Source organism: Zeus faber (assembly GCF_960531495.2).
Source record: "Zeus faber genome assembly, chromosome: 11".
Taxonomy (NCBI): Eukaryota; Metazoa; Chordata; class Actinopteri; order Zeiformes; family Zeidae; genus Zeus; species Zeus faber.
In genome coordinates, this window is record NC_137205.1 from 10,651,242 (window position 1) to 10,669,364 (window position 18,123).

The window sequence follows — 18,123 nt, forward strand, 5'->3', positions numbered from 1 at the left end:
AAGAGGTGTGCCGTGTTCTCCAGCTCACGCTGAGCCCCGACCTTTACCCCAAGTTCAAGGACACCCTCGGCCAGCAGAGGGAGGTTCTCGAAGCGGCGCAGACAAAATTAGCCACCTCCGCCGCGGGCTGCGAGAACTGGGTGACCGAGCAGTTCAAGAGTCGACTGCTGTCGTGTACCGACCCCCTGCCGACGTCCACGGCGCTCCCTGCGGTGCTACCGCCCTCTGGGACCAAGGGAGGCTGCACCCAACAGGAGAGGGCCGCTGCTCTGCTCTGGGGGCTGGCGAAGCTTTACAGCGAGCCCTCGCTGGTGGAGGGGGGCGTGGAGACCGAGCGCACCCAGCAGTCTGAGGTGTTCGCTGCCTGCCGAATACCTGGAGCAAAGCAGGATGAGATTACAGTGAGTTTTTCCTCTACGAGGTCTTGATGGGGAGCTGTTTTTGTGTGAGATATACTTTTGAATTAGCAAGTTATCATTCAATGAATATGTTCATTGACTTTAATTTAATAATAATAAAAAACCCACATATTTAGGGCAGGAGGTAGGGCAGCGGGTCTAGTAATAGGAAGATTGCCGGATCGATCCTTGGCTCCTCCTGGTAGCGCGGTGAAATGTCCTTGAGCAACACACTTAACTCCCAAGTTCTCCCCAGGCACCACTATGTGCGGCCCACTGCTCCTAGATACGTCAGATACTAGGATGGATAAATGCAGAGAATTTATTTCCCCTGGAGGGATTAATAAAGTATAAAAATCCCAAGTAAAGTCTTATTCATATTAATATATTCATATTATAAGTTTTTAAGTGCTTAAATGAACATAATTGTGTTTTTTTGTGTATTAGTTGGCAGACAAAAATCAAGTATAATGTTTTTTTTTACAAATTGTATTGCTTTTCAAGTGAGCATGAGCAGTTATGATTTTGTTGACTGACCTCACAGGAAATAATCGTCAACCACCTCCTTATCATGATCAAAATGAGAGCGGTATGCACCATAACACATAACCCAGTCGTGCAATAGCCAGTAGAGGCAGGATCAGTATATGTCATTTATTACAAATGATTAATAAAGTTGTCTAAAATGAATGCTTATTTTGACAAAACGAAATTGAGCATGAATTATTAAATGTAAGTGTTTTGGGGAGGAAGGTATTTTAATTCATTTAATTTCAAGTTCAAGTGTACTACAAGATTAGTCTGGAGTTCTCACATTTTAAACTTCAAGCTGACTGAACTCCAAGACACAACCATTCATGAATGAGCTTCTCCCTTTCTGGATGAGTTTCAAATAGATACAAATTAATTTCACTCATCTCTAAAAATCTGTCTTCATCAATTATAGGTATACCCAGACAGCCTCCACGCCATTGTCATCTGCGCTGGAGGTGTGTTCCCGGTCGATATTCTGTGCTGTCCCAGCACTGGTGGCACCAAGAGTCCTCGACCGTTTCTTGACATCTACAACCAAATTGCTTGGGTGATGAGTCAATCCAGTGCAACAGAAAAGAACGACCCATCAACCATTTGCAACCTGTCTGCTTTGGATCGCAAATCCTGGGCTTCAATCAGGGAGGAGATTCTACAGCAAGGAGGAGCTGCAGCAGTTTCATTGGGCATCATGGAGAGTGCCGTGGTGGCTCTTTCCCTGGAGGATTACAATGCACCCTCTGAGCTGGCAGATATCTTAAACACAGTCAGGCTGGGAGGAGGAGAAGGGCCTTATCTGAGATACTATGACAAGGTAATGCAGTGAATCTGCATTGACAAAATGACATACACGCAGAAACACCAAAATGTCTTGCTATGTATTCATATTTTTTCCATTTCCTTGACAGGTCGTCAATCTCGTGGTGTTCAAGGACAGCGCGGCTGGAATGGTGTTTGAGCACAGTGCTGTGGATGGAATGGTGGCTGGACTTGTCTCAGAATGTGTGTACCATCTGTCTGAGACTGTTAATTTAAACCTTGTCCACAAAGACACAATGAAAGGCAGTACAAACAATGCTAATCACGTTATCTCAACTCCGTTAACATTCCCCTTATGCGGAATAAAACCAAACCCAAGTCCACCCTTAAAGGCCACTCATCCAGTCCTTACTTTTGAGGTTTCCTCTTACCCAGATGTCTTTTCTACACTCAGAGGGCAAAGAGGCCTGTATGATGCTTGGATCAACTTCTCTTTGCAGCTTTCCCTGAGGCAAACGCTTGGGGAATCTGCTTCAAGTCACATCCTTGTCACACCTACCCATATGCGGCACTACAAACATGGCCGCTGTGATCCAACATACTCTTTAACTATGTGTTCCCGTGAGTTGGTAGATGCTCTGCTATCCTGTGTAGGACCTGATAACACACCCCAATATACAGCTAATCTATTCCGGTTGTTCCACATTGCCTTCCTGGAGCATAAGAATCTCATCAAAGCCACCAAAAGTGGCCAGGGAGTAGGGCCTCACCTTGCAGCCCTTCGGTGGTCCATGCCCCCTGACAACCCAATGAAAAAGTTCCTGGAATGCTTTGGATGCCCCTCTATTTACCTTACTGGTAAAGATCTAATGGAAGGCGTGGATTGTGCAGTGGGCAATGTCTATGCTAAAGACCAACTAGCTGTGACTTACCTGGGGCGGAGAGACAAGGTCCGGATGGTGCTAAATGGTAAAGGCAGGTTCGCCACTGTGTTGGAAAAGCTTCATGATAGTCTGAAGACAAACTTGAAACTAGTGATGCTCCTAGCCACAAGATATGCCATTGCATGCCAGATGGGAGCTCTGGAGTGTCTGCTTCAACAAGGTCAAGCTGTACAAATGAATGGAGACTTGTGTCATCCTCTAGAAGGGCATCAGGCAACAACAAAGGCCAATTTGGTCTCTGCCTCCGAGATGAGCCCAGACTATACTTTAGTCATACATGGAGGGGCTGGAGAGCAGATGATGCTAAATAGCAAAGTGGTGGGTGTTATTGACTTTGCCCTCCAGACAGCCTTGACCCTTGGAGCCCAGGTGCTTCAACAAGGTGGCAGCAGTCTTGATGCAGTTCAGAGGTCAGTGGAAGCTCTGGAAGACTGCTTCATCTTCAATGCTGGGAAAGGCTCTGTTCTTAACAGAGATGGAAAAAATGAAATGGAGGCAACCATAATAGATGGCAGTGGGATGAACTCTGGATCTGTTGCCTGTGTGCAGAAAATTAAGAACCCAATCAAAGCAGCCAGATGTGTTATGGAGAAAAGCTTACACTCTCTGATCGTGGGAGATGGGGCTGAGGAGTTTTTCCAAGGTTTGGAGAAATGGAAACCTATGGGGCCAGACTATTTCTACACTGACACACGTCACAAAGAGTTAACTTTGAAACTTAGTAGTAATAACACAACAAAAAAAAATCATCCCCAGACTGTGGGAGCTGTTGCTTTAGATCGCTGGCGCAGGTTAGCTGCTGCAACATCTACGGGTGGTTTGGTCGGGAAACTAAAAGGCAGAGTTGGAGATACTGCCGTAGTAGGTGCAGGCGTGTATGCTGATGACAAGCTAGCTGTTACCTGCTCTGGAGATGGAGATGTGTTTCTGAGGCACTCAGTTGCACAAAAAGTAGCCAGCCTCTACCATCTCAAAGGCTATAGCCTCAGGAATGCATGTAGAGAAGTTATGACTGAGAACCTGAAAGGAAGCTGTGCTGGGATCATCGCTGTCGATGCTAAGGGGGATTCTGTCATTGAAACCAATGCCGGGGTGATGTTTGTGGCCTCCATGGTTGGTGGAATTTCTCGAGTGGAAGTCCTCCGACCTATAAACAGCTTCTCCAATGTGATATGGGAGACAGATGAGTTGGTTGCCTACCTACATGCCAAACCTTGGACACCAGGGGATACCATTCTGATGAGAAAAACTCTTAGTGGACCAAGTAGCATTTTCCATTTGCCAGTACCTGATTTTGTGGCCTTGCTTCAAGCAGCAAGAACTGTGTCCAACCTGCTGTGTGAGCGACTTGGAGTGCAGCGCTGTGCCTTCATTTTCAACCCATCCCCGGACCGGCCAGCGCAAATTAGGCTGCTCCCACTCAATGGTGTAGAACACAACTGGCAACCCCACCTCGCCAAAGAGGAGGAATTCCAGGCATATGATCCTGGTTACTGCTGCTCAAAAAGTGGCCCTCTCTGGGATGATGAACTATTGGACCAAATTCAGGCTAAGATAAGAAGTAAACTGCCAACACCAAATGCACCTTCATGTTATGACTTCTTTGGAGATCATTCCAATGATGGCCTGTTCCCCCGAATTATACGCGGAGAGGAGCAACAATGGAGAGTTTGGGAAGACTGTGGCCATGTTGCATTCCTTACCCCATACCCCAACACACCTGGACTTACTGTCTTGGTGCCACGAAAACCACTTTCCAGTGACATCTTCAGGATGGAGGATCCTGACTACACAGCACTGATTCTAGCCGCCCTTAAAGTTGCCAGACTGCTCGAGGAAGGGATGAGAGCTCGAGGTATTGCACTCATTTTTGAGGGTTATGAGATTGATTATGCTCATGCCAAGCTGATCCCTCTTGTGCCGTCACCAGATGGCAACAAACCTGCTGAACTACATCCAGAATACTTTGAAAACTACCCAGGATATGTCTCTTCACTGGATGGCCCAGCTGCCCACCCTGAGTCCCTCACTAAAGTTCGCTCCCGCATCATCCATTGCAAGCCTCCTCGATCATGGGAAAACCCTCAGACTCATTCCATGCTTGCCATCAAGAGCCAATGGTACCGAAACCTGTTCCAGATTCAGAATACCCTTTTTCACAGCACAGTGGAATATTTCCACAATGCCTCCCACTACTCTTATGCTTTGACACCTCTCACCACTGACACCATATCATCCCCAATGGGCCTGGGCTCTGACTCAGAGCCAGTCTTCGTAAACATGCTAGGACAGGATGTCTACCTTGCCGACTCAATGCAGTTTGTGCTGGAGTACTTCCTCCGCTTTCAGGAAAACATTCCAGGGGCCTACTACATATCTCCCAGCTTCAGAGGGGAAGACCCTGATGCCACACACTTGAACCAGTTCTACCATGTGGAGTGTGAGCTGCTTGGTGATATGGACACTGCCATGCAAATAGCAGAAGGGTATGTGTTTTACCTCACCAATGCTTTATTAAAGAAACACTCTGACATAATACTCAACACAGCTGGGACCCTGAAACATGTCACAGACATGCTCAGCAAGCTAAATGGTCAAAACCCACTGCCAAGAGTCACATTAGACCAGGCTATTCCATTGATGCCCTCCCCTGACTGCTTTGAGCTGGTACAGGATGGCCAACCACAGTTTGGCAGGAAGCTAACTCGTAAAGGGGAACGGATCTTGATCGACAAATATGGTGGTGCTGTTTGGCTTACAGAGATGGACCATCTAGGAGTTCCTTTTTACCAGGCATATGTGGAAGGCACAAGGCGGTACAAGGCCAAAGCCGCTGACCTGCTGATCGGACTGGGGGAAACTATAGGTCTTGGTGAACGCCATTCTACCCCTGAATTGGTGCGGGAGGCCCTCAAACACCATGCAGTGCCTGAAGAGTCCTACAAGTGGTACATTAACATGCGGAAGGCAATACCACTCCTCACCAGTGGATGGGGCATGGGGACAGAGCGCTACTTGTGTTGGCTGCTTCAGCATGATGACGTCAGAGATATGCATATCATACCCAGAATGAAGGCGAGGAAGTACATGCCCTGAGCAGAAGTGCTGCACGGATTGTCAGGCTCCTTGACATCACAGAATACACATAATAGTACCGTTAGTGCCGTATGGTTAAATATACCAAAACGTTTTATTAACTACAAAATGTTCAAATGCAAACACTTTTAATGCAAATTTGAGTAATTATTACTTTCAGCATATATCATTGTATAAAAGGCTCTTAAAATATGTATTGATATAATTTGCTTTTTTTTATACATAGGAGAGGTTTAACTGGATATACTGTACTAGATTGTTTGAGGTAGTAGAACATCAGATACCATAGAGAGAAGAATTATATGTGTGTATACTGTATTGAATTATAATAGTTGCCTTATTCGTAATTGTTTTTAACAAACTATTCTGTAAAAATAAATGTGTGGGGGTTTGCTATGATAGTTCGACAAAACTAAATCCAATACTGATTAATTTATAAAATATATATATATTTAAATAATAATTCATGTCCATGGTCCTTAAGCACATCTGTTTTGTGCTTTTATATTTCATACATTGATTATGGTTTGTCTGTCTTTGTATTTTTTTGTATTTCATATTCTGAGTTCATCTAGTCTGTAGTCTAAACAAATGACTTTTATGGATGGTAACCCACTAGACAGATTTTTGCATATTCATAGACTCCCTCCACCTGTAATGTGAAGTTATTGTATTATTGTTTTGATTAAACTGATACTTTTATTGCTGCATTGTAAACGGAAAAAAAAACACAGATAAATGTTGAATTTTTGTTTATATATTGGAGGTTGGATTTATTCCATTATTTTCTTGCACCACATCAGTATGAAAATATATTTTGACTTTATACAATAAATACTTTAATAAACACATCAGAATGAGACCTGTTTAACATTTCATTGCAGCAGATGATATTCACAAAGAATGTTTTAATGTCACTATTATTTGACAAATTATTGTACAGTATTTAGCGTATGTATGTTGTACTCTATTTGCTGCTTCCATCATTGGTGGCGGGGTCCGCCTTTCCTGCAAAAATGCAAAGATCGGGTGCACGCAATCGGCGAAAGGCAGTCACAGTGAATTTGATAAAGCAGCGTAGCTAGTTGCGGTCAGTAAACTTTCAATGGATGAACATTCACAAAAAAAAGAAAACATTTCCCCCCCACCTCAAATGACCTAGAAAAACAAATGAATTGATCACAAGAAGGCAAACTTTCCAGAAAAGTAAGTAGCCATTTTAAAGCGAAGATGAGGGTCCATGTGTGTGAGGATGGGGATTTTACCTGTAGCCCGTTGATTGCTCTAACAAGCAACAGGCCTACAGCCACCCTGATCCCGGGCCCAATTACCTAGACCCAAGACAGGTGCAGCTGCTTAAACCACACCCCCCCCACACCAAAAAAACAACAGTTTTGAATATAATTCTGGGACTTGAAGTGTAATCCAGCCAACACAGATGATTTTATGTATTGCCAGTTTCAGAGATGAATTATCAACTGTATGTCATATTTCATATATCATTACCTTATCACTTAGGCGATGTTGCTAGTTATCCAGCAGGCACATTATAGTACATGTTGATGTGCTACTCTAAACAATACATTTATCCTAAAATGTCTAGACCAGTGATTCTCAACCTTTTTCATATCGGACATTTCATGTGCAATAAGCTACAGACCCTATTTGATAAGTGCGAAAATATGATTAAATAAAAAACACCATTATTGTACATTCCCTATTGGTGCTAACGTATTATAATAATGTTTCAGTAACTATTAATATTTTTTGCTTATTTGCTGCGGAGACTTAACGTTAAATGTTTTACCAACAGTGTATTGGATTTAACAGTCTAATGAGTTACTTATTATATCAATCATTATGATATTATCATATCATTGTGTCAGTCAAATGACACTCGCTTGATGACACACGCCCCTACATCGTTTGACACACCAAAAAGTTCTAATAAGCCTATATATCGGGTTATGCACACAAACACCTATTTTTCACAACCCCGATAGAATTTAACAAGCCATGTAGACAGGATATCCAATAGGCCCACATTAAAAACAGTCTGCACAGCGCACATCAACTGGTGCAATATCTATCAATAATATGAAATTTCCCTTCCTGTTAGTTATTATGAATGTTATTTTTCAAATGTCATGTCACTCACATCATTGCCAATTCCTGGCTACATACGACAAACATGATATTGACCATTACACAGATCCTGCACGGTGGCAGCAACAATAACCAATGATGAATAATAACGTATGTCTTACCCAGTCCACATTTGCAGTCTACTAGACTGCAAATGTGGACTTCCATTCATGTCTGTTGTCGATTCATATCTTCATCAGTGGCTGAATGTCCATCAGATCAACAATGTCACTGTGGACATGCAGTCAAGTCAGGCATGTCAGTCGTCTATGGGTCGTCTCTGGGTCGTATTGTTCCTTATGTAAAAGTATGTATTTTGCACTAGTTGTTGAACTGGAAATTCTAATTTCAAAATGTTGAGATATCTGTTTTGGCAATCTTGCCCAGAATTTTCTGAGAAAATATCCTAGTGACTCTTTATTCCACTTGGTACTCTAAATTTGCCAGTCAGTGCAGCACTGATGCAATAGATCCTAGGCAGTAGCTGTCCCATGTGGCTTTACACTCACCCCAATATATAGTATGCTGTGGTTATGATAGCCTTGATTCAGTGGTGTCTGGAGCAGGCCCAGTTCTAGACTGCTTTGACTGAGGGGCAGTAAGAAATGTTGATTGGCTTATTCACATGTTGGCGGACATTGACATCTAGGCTTCACCACTACATTGAAGATCCCACAGACGTTCCTGGCCAGCACCTGCCCCGAAAGCAGTGAACAACCCTCAACTGCCTGAGGACAGGTGTGGGACGCTTCGGGGCAGCAATGCAGAAGTGGGGCATCGCAAACAGTGCCCAATGCGAGTGCGGAGACCCACTACGAACTCTGGAACACATTCTAACTAGAGGCCCCAAACACCGGCCCCCGAACGGCAAACGTGGTCTAATTGACCTTGATGCTAGCACGTTGGACTGGCTCGCCTCAACGGAGCTGAAGGTTTAAGGACATACGCCAGAAGAAGAAGAAGAAGACTGTTGGCGGGGGGGGAGAGTTTACCAAGATAACAGAGGGAGTACCGACACAAATTCGCTTTCCGAGTTCCCATGGAACGCAGCATCACATCCTACCGACACGAATCACAGTTTTCAGAGTTCCCATGGAACGCAGCATCACGTCCAACTGACACGAATCACAGTTTTCAGAGTTCCCATGGAACTCTTGACCAAACTTGTACAAGACAAACTTGGAGCGCTTTCTCAACTTCTGATTGGATGGGCAAGACGTACGTTTGGGTGGTGATTGGGTGGGCAAGACGCACGTTTGGGTGGTGATTGGGTGGGCAAGACGCACGTTTGGGTGGTGATTGGGTGGGCAAGACGCACGTTTGGGTGGCGATTGGATGGGCAAGACGCACGTTTAGGTGAGCTGAGCCCGCCCCTGCTCCTAGCCACCGCCGGCCGTTGCCTACATTATGCTGGGAATATTGCAAAGGTTCTGGGCTGTTGGGTCTTGATGGCTCTCTGGTTATGGACCCTGTAGACTGGCTGCCAAAGGATGTCTCGTTTCAGGTCAACCTACCCTCCCTCCAAGCACTCGGAAGGGAATAGGTGCCGCTTGAACATGAGGGTCAACACTTTCTTCGAATGTCAACATAAGGACTCTTAAGGTCAGGAAAAAGAATCCCAGAGGCAACTAGTCATTCAAAAAACAAATTCTTATTCACAATATTGAGAGAATGCATGTGTCTGGGTGTCTATATATTTATCAAATCAAAAATGAAGTTGTTTTACATCATTTCCTATACCTAAGTGCAAGAGTGTCCATCGACACTTTGGTGCTGCTGAAAACGATGGGGTGTGCCAGGAGATGCATTCTATGATCTGAGAGGCCACGACCCAATCTAAGGTTAATTCATATCTAATACACTTTTTTTTCATTTTGTTCCTAGTGTTTAGAAAAGAATAGCTTAGTTTAAAAAAATGGTGAGGTGTTATGGTTTCTTGCAGTTGCATAATGTTCAGTCAACATTGCTAATGGAGCAGAAAATAGTGCCAAATCATGCCAAATTAGTGTTTAGTATGCCAAAACTCTAATATGTGAAAGGACCATGAGATATATATTGTACCCCACAAAGCATTGTGACAATAAGGTCATGTCATGGTATAGTGGTGACAGCTGGTTATGACAATTATCTTTATTTAAATTTTGTCTTATTTAAAAAAAAAATAGATCATTGAATAGATCTTTGAGTAACTTGCTGAAGATGAAGTTATTAAACATCTAGTGAAACATAAATGGTGTGTATGCAAACATAGAAACAACGTGTAACATAATCCACCATGTATGAACATTATAACGTGTGTGTGGTTAAACACCCTCTCCTACAGCTACTGTCTGTTAATAAAAAGCTTATTTATCTGATAAAAGCAAGGTTATTGATGAAGCACAAACACCCTGCCGATGCTTTTATGGTTTTACAAGTTGACAAGTTACACGTTACTCAAAATACAATTATCAAACCAATTTCATCAAGAATAATTTAACAACAAATCAAGAGTTTTATCATGAAATAAAAATGCACGAGTATTATTCTGACGATGGCTATTTTGAAATATTTATACATTTCCAAATAGTTTTATTCACACATATATATATATATATTTTTTTTTTACTTCTGCGTTTGAGAGGCACTCCCAGTGTTTTAAATGCTGTTGTATAAATGAAGCTTTCCTTGCCTACGTACATGCAATAACTACGTTTTTTCGTTTCTGTTGTGAGCAGAACAATCGATCCTCGTCCTGCGCAACAGCAACGTTACGCAAAGCTCCTGGAGTTTGTCCTGTCGCTGCAGACAGCTCGACCCCTCGACCAGTCAACTTGTACTGTAAAGTTCGACTCTGTTTTTTTTTTTAGATTCGGTTCCTGACGAGTTACTCGGTAAAAAAAAAAAAAAAAAAGTCATTCGAGTTTCCAAACTATTGGTGCAAAGTGTGAAGCAGTCACACTGAATACGAACGACACCAAATGTCTTTTATTCAACATTGATCTAGCACTCAGCGATTATTTTTCAGTTTGCTTAGTCGCAGATCTTCCTCGCTCGCCCACTCGCTGAACAGAAGCTCGACGAACATATTTGCTCGCTCTGCTCTTTTCTTCCGTGCTTGTCTTTCCAGTTTCTAGGTGGAAAGGTCGGCAGCGTGTGCCTGGCTGCGGCCGCCGAGTCGCGAACCAAACGAACGACTCCTTTTTTTTTTTTCTTCTGGGACCGGATCGAGCAGAAGCGGTGAGCGAGCGGAACCAGCATGGCGGCTCAGACCCGTGCTGTCGTGTCGGGGTCGTGGCTGGCGGACGCCATCAAGAGGAACCTGTACGGTCCCAAACTGCGGGTCCTGGACACGTCCTGGTATCTCCCCAAACTGCAGCGGGACACCAGAGCCGAGTTCCAGCAGGCGCACATCCCCGGGGCTGCCTTTTTCGACATCGACCAGTGCTCGGACCGGAGCTCGGATCTGGACCACATGCTGCCCTCGGCCGGACAGTTCGCGCAGTACGTCGGGGACCTGGGCATCGGCAACGACACCCATGTGGTGGTGTACGACACCAGCGGCTTCGGGTCGTACAGCGCGCCCCGCGTCTGGTGGATGTTCCGGTTGTTCGGCCACAGCCTCGTGTCCGTGCTGGACGGGGGCATGAAGAACTGGCTGGTCGACGGCCACCCGGTCACCTCGGAGTACTCCGAACCGCGGCGAGCGGAGTTCCGGGCCGGCGGCACCGACCTCGGGTCATGGGTCAAGACCTATGAAGACGTCCTGGAGAACATCACCTCCAAGCAGGTCCAGGTGGTGGATGCCAGGTCTGCGGGCAGGTTCAGGGGTACCGAGCCGGAGCCCAGGGACGGTGCGTGTCGAAAATGGGTATCACAACAGTGGTTCTCAACCTAAGGTCCGGGGACCAAAGGGGGTCCCCGGCAAAATGATTGTGACAATCGTTTGATCACAATGGTCTGAGCAAATGGCGATATGTAGTAAAATAGTGACCTTCAAGACACAACAAGCCATTATGTTTCAGCAGTAAATCAAATGTGATTGAGATGAGTCATACCAGAATGTTTGTCAACAGATGGACATGTTTTATCACAGGATTATAACCTTAAACTGTGAAAGTGACATGAAATTAATCTAAATAGGACAATATTTGTCTAACAATTAATCGTCAGGTGAAATTACAGCCCTAACCCATTATTTAATTTAGAGGACAATCATATCTAACAATAAAAATGTAGACAAAATCTCATGGGGTCTGTGGTCATATGCGGATCGCATTGAGCGGTCTTGATGTGAAAATGGTTGGGAATATGTTAATGATTAGCTTTGACATTTTTATTTTTTTCTACGTTTCTTTCACTGCCTAACCCCTTCTTTTTTTTTTTTTTTGACACAGATACACTGCCCGGCCACTTCCCCAACGCGATCAGCATGCCGTTCACCACCTTCATGGACGCCTCCGGGAAGGAGCTGGGAGCGGAGGCCCTGGCCAGGCTGTTCGAGGAGGCAGGCGTGGACCTGAAGCGTCCGTTCTGGACCACGTGCGGCTCCGGCGTCACGGCGTGTCACGTCGCCCTCGCCGCCCACCTGCTCGGACACCCGGGCGTTTGCGTGTACGACGGATCCTGGTCCGAGTGGTTCAAAAGGGCGTCCCCGCAACACGTCATCTCAGAGGGAAAGGGGAAACAAGTGTGAAGAGGAGTGGGGCCCGGGAGGCATTGGAACAGTAGAACAAGCTCTTATATAATGAGGAGAAACTAATTTGATTAACGGAGCATGAGTTCAGTGTCCGTATATACACAAAGCTTAAAAGGGGAGACATTTTAGGAGTTGCTTTCTGGACGTCTCCCAGCTACAACGCATACAAATGATTTGCACTTACATTCAAAACCACATTTTTGTTAGAATGTCCCTGGTCCTTAAACCTACCATTTGCACAGGTGCTGCCACACACCGATCCAATGACATGTTGTTAAACGCATCGCACATTCTTTTGCAATTTTCGTATTGATTAAGGCTCTATGGAGGCCCGTTGTGCAAGCTGCAAATGTGAAGACGTTTCTCAAAAGACGCCCGACTGTCGCGTCGGCGCCTTTTTGAGGCATTAAAACACATCTCAAAACAAATGCGTGTCATTGCTGCTTCATCTGGTGTTCATTCGTGATCGTGTTCCCACATGCGCCCTTGAGGACAAACTTCCTCTGTGAGGGTGTTGTCTGCAAAAGTGTGTCTCTCTCCCCCCCTCCTCCTGAAAGGTTGAAAGACAATTGCTTGCACGAAAACCGTTGCTTTTGAGACGCTCTCATTGTGTGACGTTATCTAACCCCGGTCTGGCCGAAGTTCAACAATATCTCCACTGGGCGTGACAGCCAATCAGGGGCGAGCTCCCGCACTCGGACACAGTTGAACGTTTCGGTTGCTGACGCAGAGAAAATCAGAACCAGTTCAATCCGGTTCCGACTCCACTTTTGGGGGGTCCGGCAGAATGCCTGACTGCCAAAACGCGGGTCGTCGGCGCACCCGCGGCCACACGAGCGCCGTCCTGCGCTTAATATATAATCGGCGGGTGTAGGAATTCCCCGCTTCTGTTTTTATTTTGACAAGAAATTTAATCACATAAGGAGACCGAGGGGGAGATCCGTGCGGTTCAGAGGGCTGCGGTAGAAAAAGGGGCGGCGCCTCGGCTCCCGCGTCACAATTTGACGACATGACGTTTTAAAAGTGTTTATATCGAGAGCGCGATACAAGAGCCGCACTGAGGTAACGATGACACCCTGAGCATCCGACAGGTATAGCCATTTTTGTTTTCAAAACCATGCGTGCTCCACGCGAATAAGGGCATCCAGGCCACCCGGTTGAATCATCTCACGGCGGAAACGGGTTTTTAAATCAACGGAGACGATTTAGAAGGGGCGCGAATGCCACAACAAAGATGGCGACCGATGCGTGACTCGGAAAAAGATGCCCCGCCAAGTGCCTGAAGGTCCTGGCGAAATAAACAAATTGGGGTCCTTCCCGTGGTAGGCTAGTAATCGAAGCGGTGTCTATGAGCTTGTATTGTCTTGCACAAAAAAAAAATAATCTGCAAAATTGTCACAAGTCACCGTCGATTTAAGGAGACTCCAGTGTCAAAGTTAATGCCGGGACTGTTTTTTTTTAGTCCTATGTCCAGGTCAGCGGGGGTCTCTCTGAACGCCAGACTGGTTTGTTTTTTCCTACGCGATCAGCACAGCTACCTATATTAGCAAAACAAGCTAGGCGTCCCGCAGGGTGTTCACAAACTACCTCCCGTCCGGGGAACCACTTAGTAGTGTTTGACAAAATAAAAACCAGGTAAGTTGATGGGGAAGATCACCATTAATCCCCCAACTGATGATCGCGTTTGATCCATTTGATACACCCGTTCAGTCCGACAAAAAAAAAAATGTGTGGAAATGTGTGTTGCTCCAACAGATATAACTTTAATGTGTGATTCATGCTATTTATGACGCAGCCAATCGTTAATGAGCAGATCAAAATAACGATGGCACACCGATAGAGGAGGCTGGGCTTCAAAGTGTTGGTTTGTTTTTCCACAGGGAGGCGTTGATGAGCAGCAATGTCTGGCATCGCTCTGAGCAGACTGTCCCAGGAGCGCAAGGCCTGGAGGAAAGACCACCCATTCGTAAGAAGCACATTGTCCAAGCACACGTTTTGCCGCGGGTGTCCCACTGTGTTCATTATTCGAGGGGGCAGACATAACTTTCTTCCACCAACCACAGGGATTTGTCGCTGTGCCCACCAAGAATCCAGATGGGACCTTGAATCTCATGAACTGGGAGTGTGCCATCCCAGGGAAGAAAGGAGTAAGTGTGCGGAATGTTATACATAGTTCATAGTGAAAGTACAGTGTCGTGCACTCGGGTTGTCTCTGGATGATCAACAAATACGGTTAAACAAAAAGTTAGGTTAAAAATACTGAAGTTTGACTTTAAGCCCGTATGTTAATGTTTTTTGGGGTTTTTTTTTCACAAAAAACTCTTAAGGCAACACAACCCCAATGTGAGGCTATAACCTATATATCGTATAGAAACTCAGCTACATGAGCCCACCAGGGAAATCCTGACATTGAATATGAACTGTCTCTGTCAGTTCATATTTGTCTACATATATATCTGTCTTCTGTCTCCAAGCAGTGATGTGGGATAAATGATTTTCACCTGTCAAACAATGGCAGTCTGACGGATGCATCGGTGTGTGGAACAGTTGATGATACTAGTAAAAAAAAAAAAAAAAGCCATTTAATGTTAAATAGTGCGTACCATGAAAATAGCCCCTTTGCGCTGAAGTGCTTGAAAAGTCCTTGAAAAAAAATGTGATAATTGAAAACCTGTGATATTCCCCCTGGTTGTGTTTAGAGAGAGAGAGGGGGAGGGGGAGAGAGAGAGAGATCCTTGAAAATGAAAATTGAATTTTTTAATGCCCGAATAAACCTTGATAGTACCAATTAAAGCTGCCCAAGTTGGTTCATTTACCCATCTACAATAGTTTTTATTTGGTCCATTAACCGACCACTAAAATTGTGAAGGGGGGGTTGGTTTCCAATCGTCTTTCGTATTGAGTTGATTTATACCGTGAAAGTGTTATTCTGTTATTTCCCCCCAGCAATCAATTAAGTGTGATCTTCTCTTATTCATTAGACTTTGTGGGAAGGAGGTCTGTACAAGCTGAGAATGCTGTTCAAAGATGACTACCCTTCTTCGCCACCTAAATGTGAGTACCACTGAACAATTATTAATCAATTATAATTAATAGTAATTAATTTATATTCGGCAGTGATTAATGGCAGGGATCAAAGTGATAAAACCTATAACCAGAAGATCACTTGAAGAGGTATTAAGAGTATGAGGGTTGACATTGTTTGTTACCTGAGAGCTCTTGAATCCATTTTCTTCTATGGTTTTCTTTTCAGGCAAATTTGAGCCGCCTATATTCCACCCCAATGTGTACCCTTCAGGCACTGTTTGCCTGTCTATCTTGGAGGAAGACAAAGACTGGAGGCCAGCCATCACTATCAAACAGGTGCAAAAATACTAAGCTCCATTTTAATGTTCCCACTCAATTGCGCAATTTACGGTCTACTTAATCAATTGTGGAAGAGAGGGCCAAGCTGATGACATTTTATTTTGAAGATCCTTCTGGGTATCCAGGAACTGCTGAATGAGCCCAATATCCAAGACCCAGCACAAGCAGAGGCCTACACAATCTACTGGTGAGCGCTGTCAGATCTCAAGAGTGACAAACGTCTAATTTGTCTGAAAAAGGGATGCCACTGTAGAATGTTTGCATCCCGATTGCAGAGAGACTTTGAGCCGGTGTGAAAAAACTGCTTTTCGTTAACACAATTTTTAATAATTTTATTTGGGGGGGGGTGGCGGGCGGCGGCGCACAGAGGAACTTGTGCCCCTTTCCCCTCCGTGTGCTTGTTTGTATTTTGCACTTCAATTCCAGGTTTCACTTTCATGGCAGTTTTCTGCAGCCACAATCCATGTTTCTGTCAGGTGTATTCAATGGTACATTGACAGTGTGGTCTTGGTGTTTTTCTTTTTTTTTTTTGGTTTAAGCCTCATAGCGGAAATGGTGCAATAGCTTCACGTACGTTGGCACAAAGTTGTTATTTTAGTTGGGAGGTGTTTTTGTGTGAAGGGTAGTTCTGAGAAAGGTTTGGTAGTTCAAACAACCTCAGACTCCCTAGACTTTTATGCTCTAAAAAAAAAAAAAAAAAAAGTAGACCCTACTTTTTGACCCCAAATGTCAGATTAGTGCTTCTTACACAAGATAAGTTACAAAGACAAAAGCTTAGCCTAAGGGAGGATTACATGCAAGGGTTTTTGCCTTTTGAGCAGAATCGTTTGATAAATGTTTATATTTTTATTTTTTAATGATTCTAGTCAGAACAGGATGGACTATGAGAAGAGGGTGCGGGCGCAGGCCAAGAAGTTTGCCTCCACATAGAGCGCAGATCCAGCCCTGATTCAGCCTGGCCGGACGTGGGGGAACCAAGCACGGATGGGCAGCACCCGAAGGACCACTCCAATAAGAAATCCCCCCCCTCTATAATTAATTTTACCATATTACAGGACTCAAATTGTTTTGTTTTTTTTTTTTTTTTTTTTTGCGTATGACAAATGCTCCATAAGGTCATTCTGTTACCTACCTGTTACTGGAACGAGCAGTTTTATGCATCCCATATGCATAGGTGAAGATGCTTGAACTCCCATTTTTTTTTTTTTTTTAACATTGCTGATCGTATTTGGTGATCGACCTCGGCAGCCCTCTGGTCTCCTCCGGGTTTTGCCGCGCAAGCTCATTCTTCCGATAAATTGTTGTCCCGAGGCAGCCATGGTAACATTTCCTCTCCAGATCGCTGTAATGTATTTTTACAGGTATAACGCAATAAGTTTGGTAAGTGCTGACTGCTTATCGTTGACTTTTTCGGGGCGGGCTGCGAGCACTGCGGTGGCTATTCTGTGGCACTGAATGACTAATGGTGACACATTAATTGGCCCCAGTGCTGTGAGTTTCAGCATTTAGCAGTTACTTTGATGTTATTGTTTTTTATTTATATATATATATTTATATATATATATATATATATATATATATATATATATACATATATATATATATATATATATATATAAATAAAATGTTTGTTCTGGGGTTTTTGTTTTTTTTTGTTTTTTTTTATATATATATATATTCCTCCCTCTATTACATTGGGACTAGATTTCCCTCACAAGCATTTGAACTTAAAAGAAATGTGGCTCTCTCTCCAGGTCAACCGGTAAACTTGGTTTCTTTGTTTTGATTATCGACTTGAGACAATGTACATAACATACCATCACCTTTCAGTCACTCACTCACTCATTCATTCATTCATGCAACGGTATTGACAAAATATACACATTTATCGCCTAATTTGAAAAGCTCTTGAAGCCCAGCGAGGAAGCTGAACGCTGGCCTCTCGACCAGCATGGAAGAGGCTGAAAGTGCACTTGGGAGCGACAGAAGGCCTTTTTTGAGTTTTTTGCCTCTGCCGACATGAGTGCATGTACATAATATAAATACTGAAAACTGTGGAGGTTATGTTTTATATCGTTTTAGCCAGTTGACATTTGTGTGTGGTATTAAAAAAAATAAAAACCAAATGAACACAGTAAATGTAATATGAAGTGAAATTCAAAATAAAACAACTAAAAGGAGTGTTTTGTTTATTTTTTTTGTTGCG

General features: G+C 44.1%; 2 protein-coding genes across 3 annotated transcripts; both read left to right on the top strand.

The window, feature by feature from the left end:
• The first annotated feature begins 10,427 nt into the window (after window positions 1–10,427).
• Window positions 10,428–12,979, top strand: mpst (mercaptopyruvate sulfurtransferase). Its single transcript, XM_080009955.1, has 2 exons — window positions 10,428–11,706; window positions 12,250–12,979. Exons 1-2 carry the CDS (start codon window positions 11,112–11,114, stop codon window positions 12,546–12,548), a joined length of 894 nt encoding a protein of 297 aa, XP_079866081.1. The 5' UTR covers window positions 10,428–11,111; the 3' UTR covers window positions 12,549–12,979.
• Window positions 12,980–13,342: 363 nt separating this feature from the next.
• LOC307236406 (SUMO-conjugating enzyme UBC9-like) lies at window positions 13,343–17,421 on the top strand. Of its 2 annotated transcripts, none has more exons than XM_080008819.1 (7): window positions 13,343–13,642; window positions 14,432–14,517; window positions 14,615–14,698; window positions 15,533–15,605; window positions 15,805–15,914; window positions 16,025–16,104; window positions 16,784–17,421. In XM_080008819.1, exons 2-7 carry the CDS (start codon window positions 14,452–14,454, stop codon window positions 16,845–16,847), a joined length of 477 nt encoding a protein of 158 aa, XP_079864945.1. In that variant the 5' UTR covers window positions 13,343–13,642; window positions 14,432–14,451; the 3' UTR covers window positions 16,848–17,421. The 2 variants fall into 2 exon arrangements, with proteins under 2 accessions (XP_079864945.1, XP_079864944.1); XM_080008818.1 differs by lacking the exon at window positions 13,343–13,642 and adding an exon at window positions 13,654–14,186.
• The last annotated feature ends 702 nt before the right edge of the window (window positions 17,422–18,123 follow it).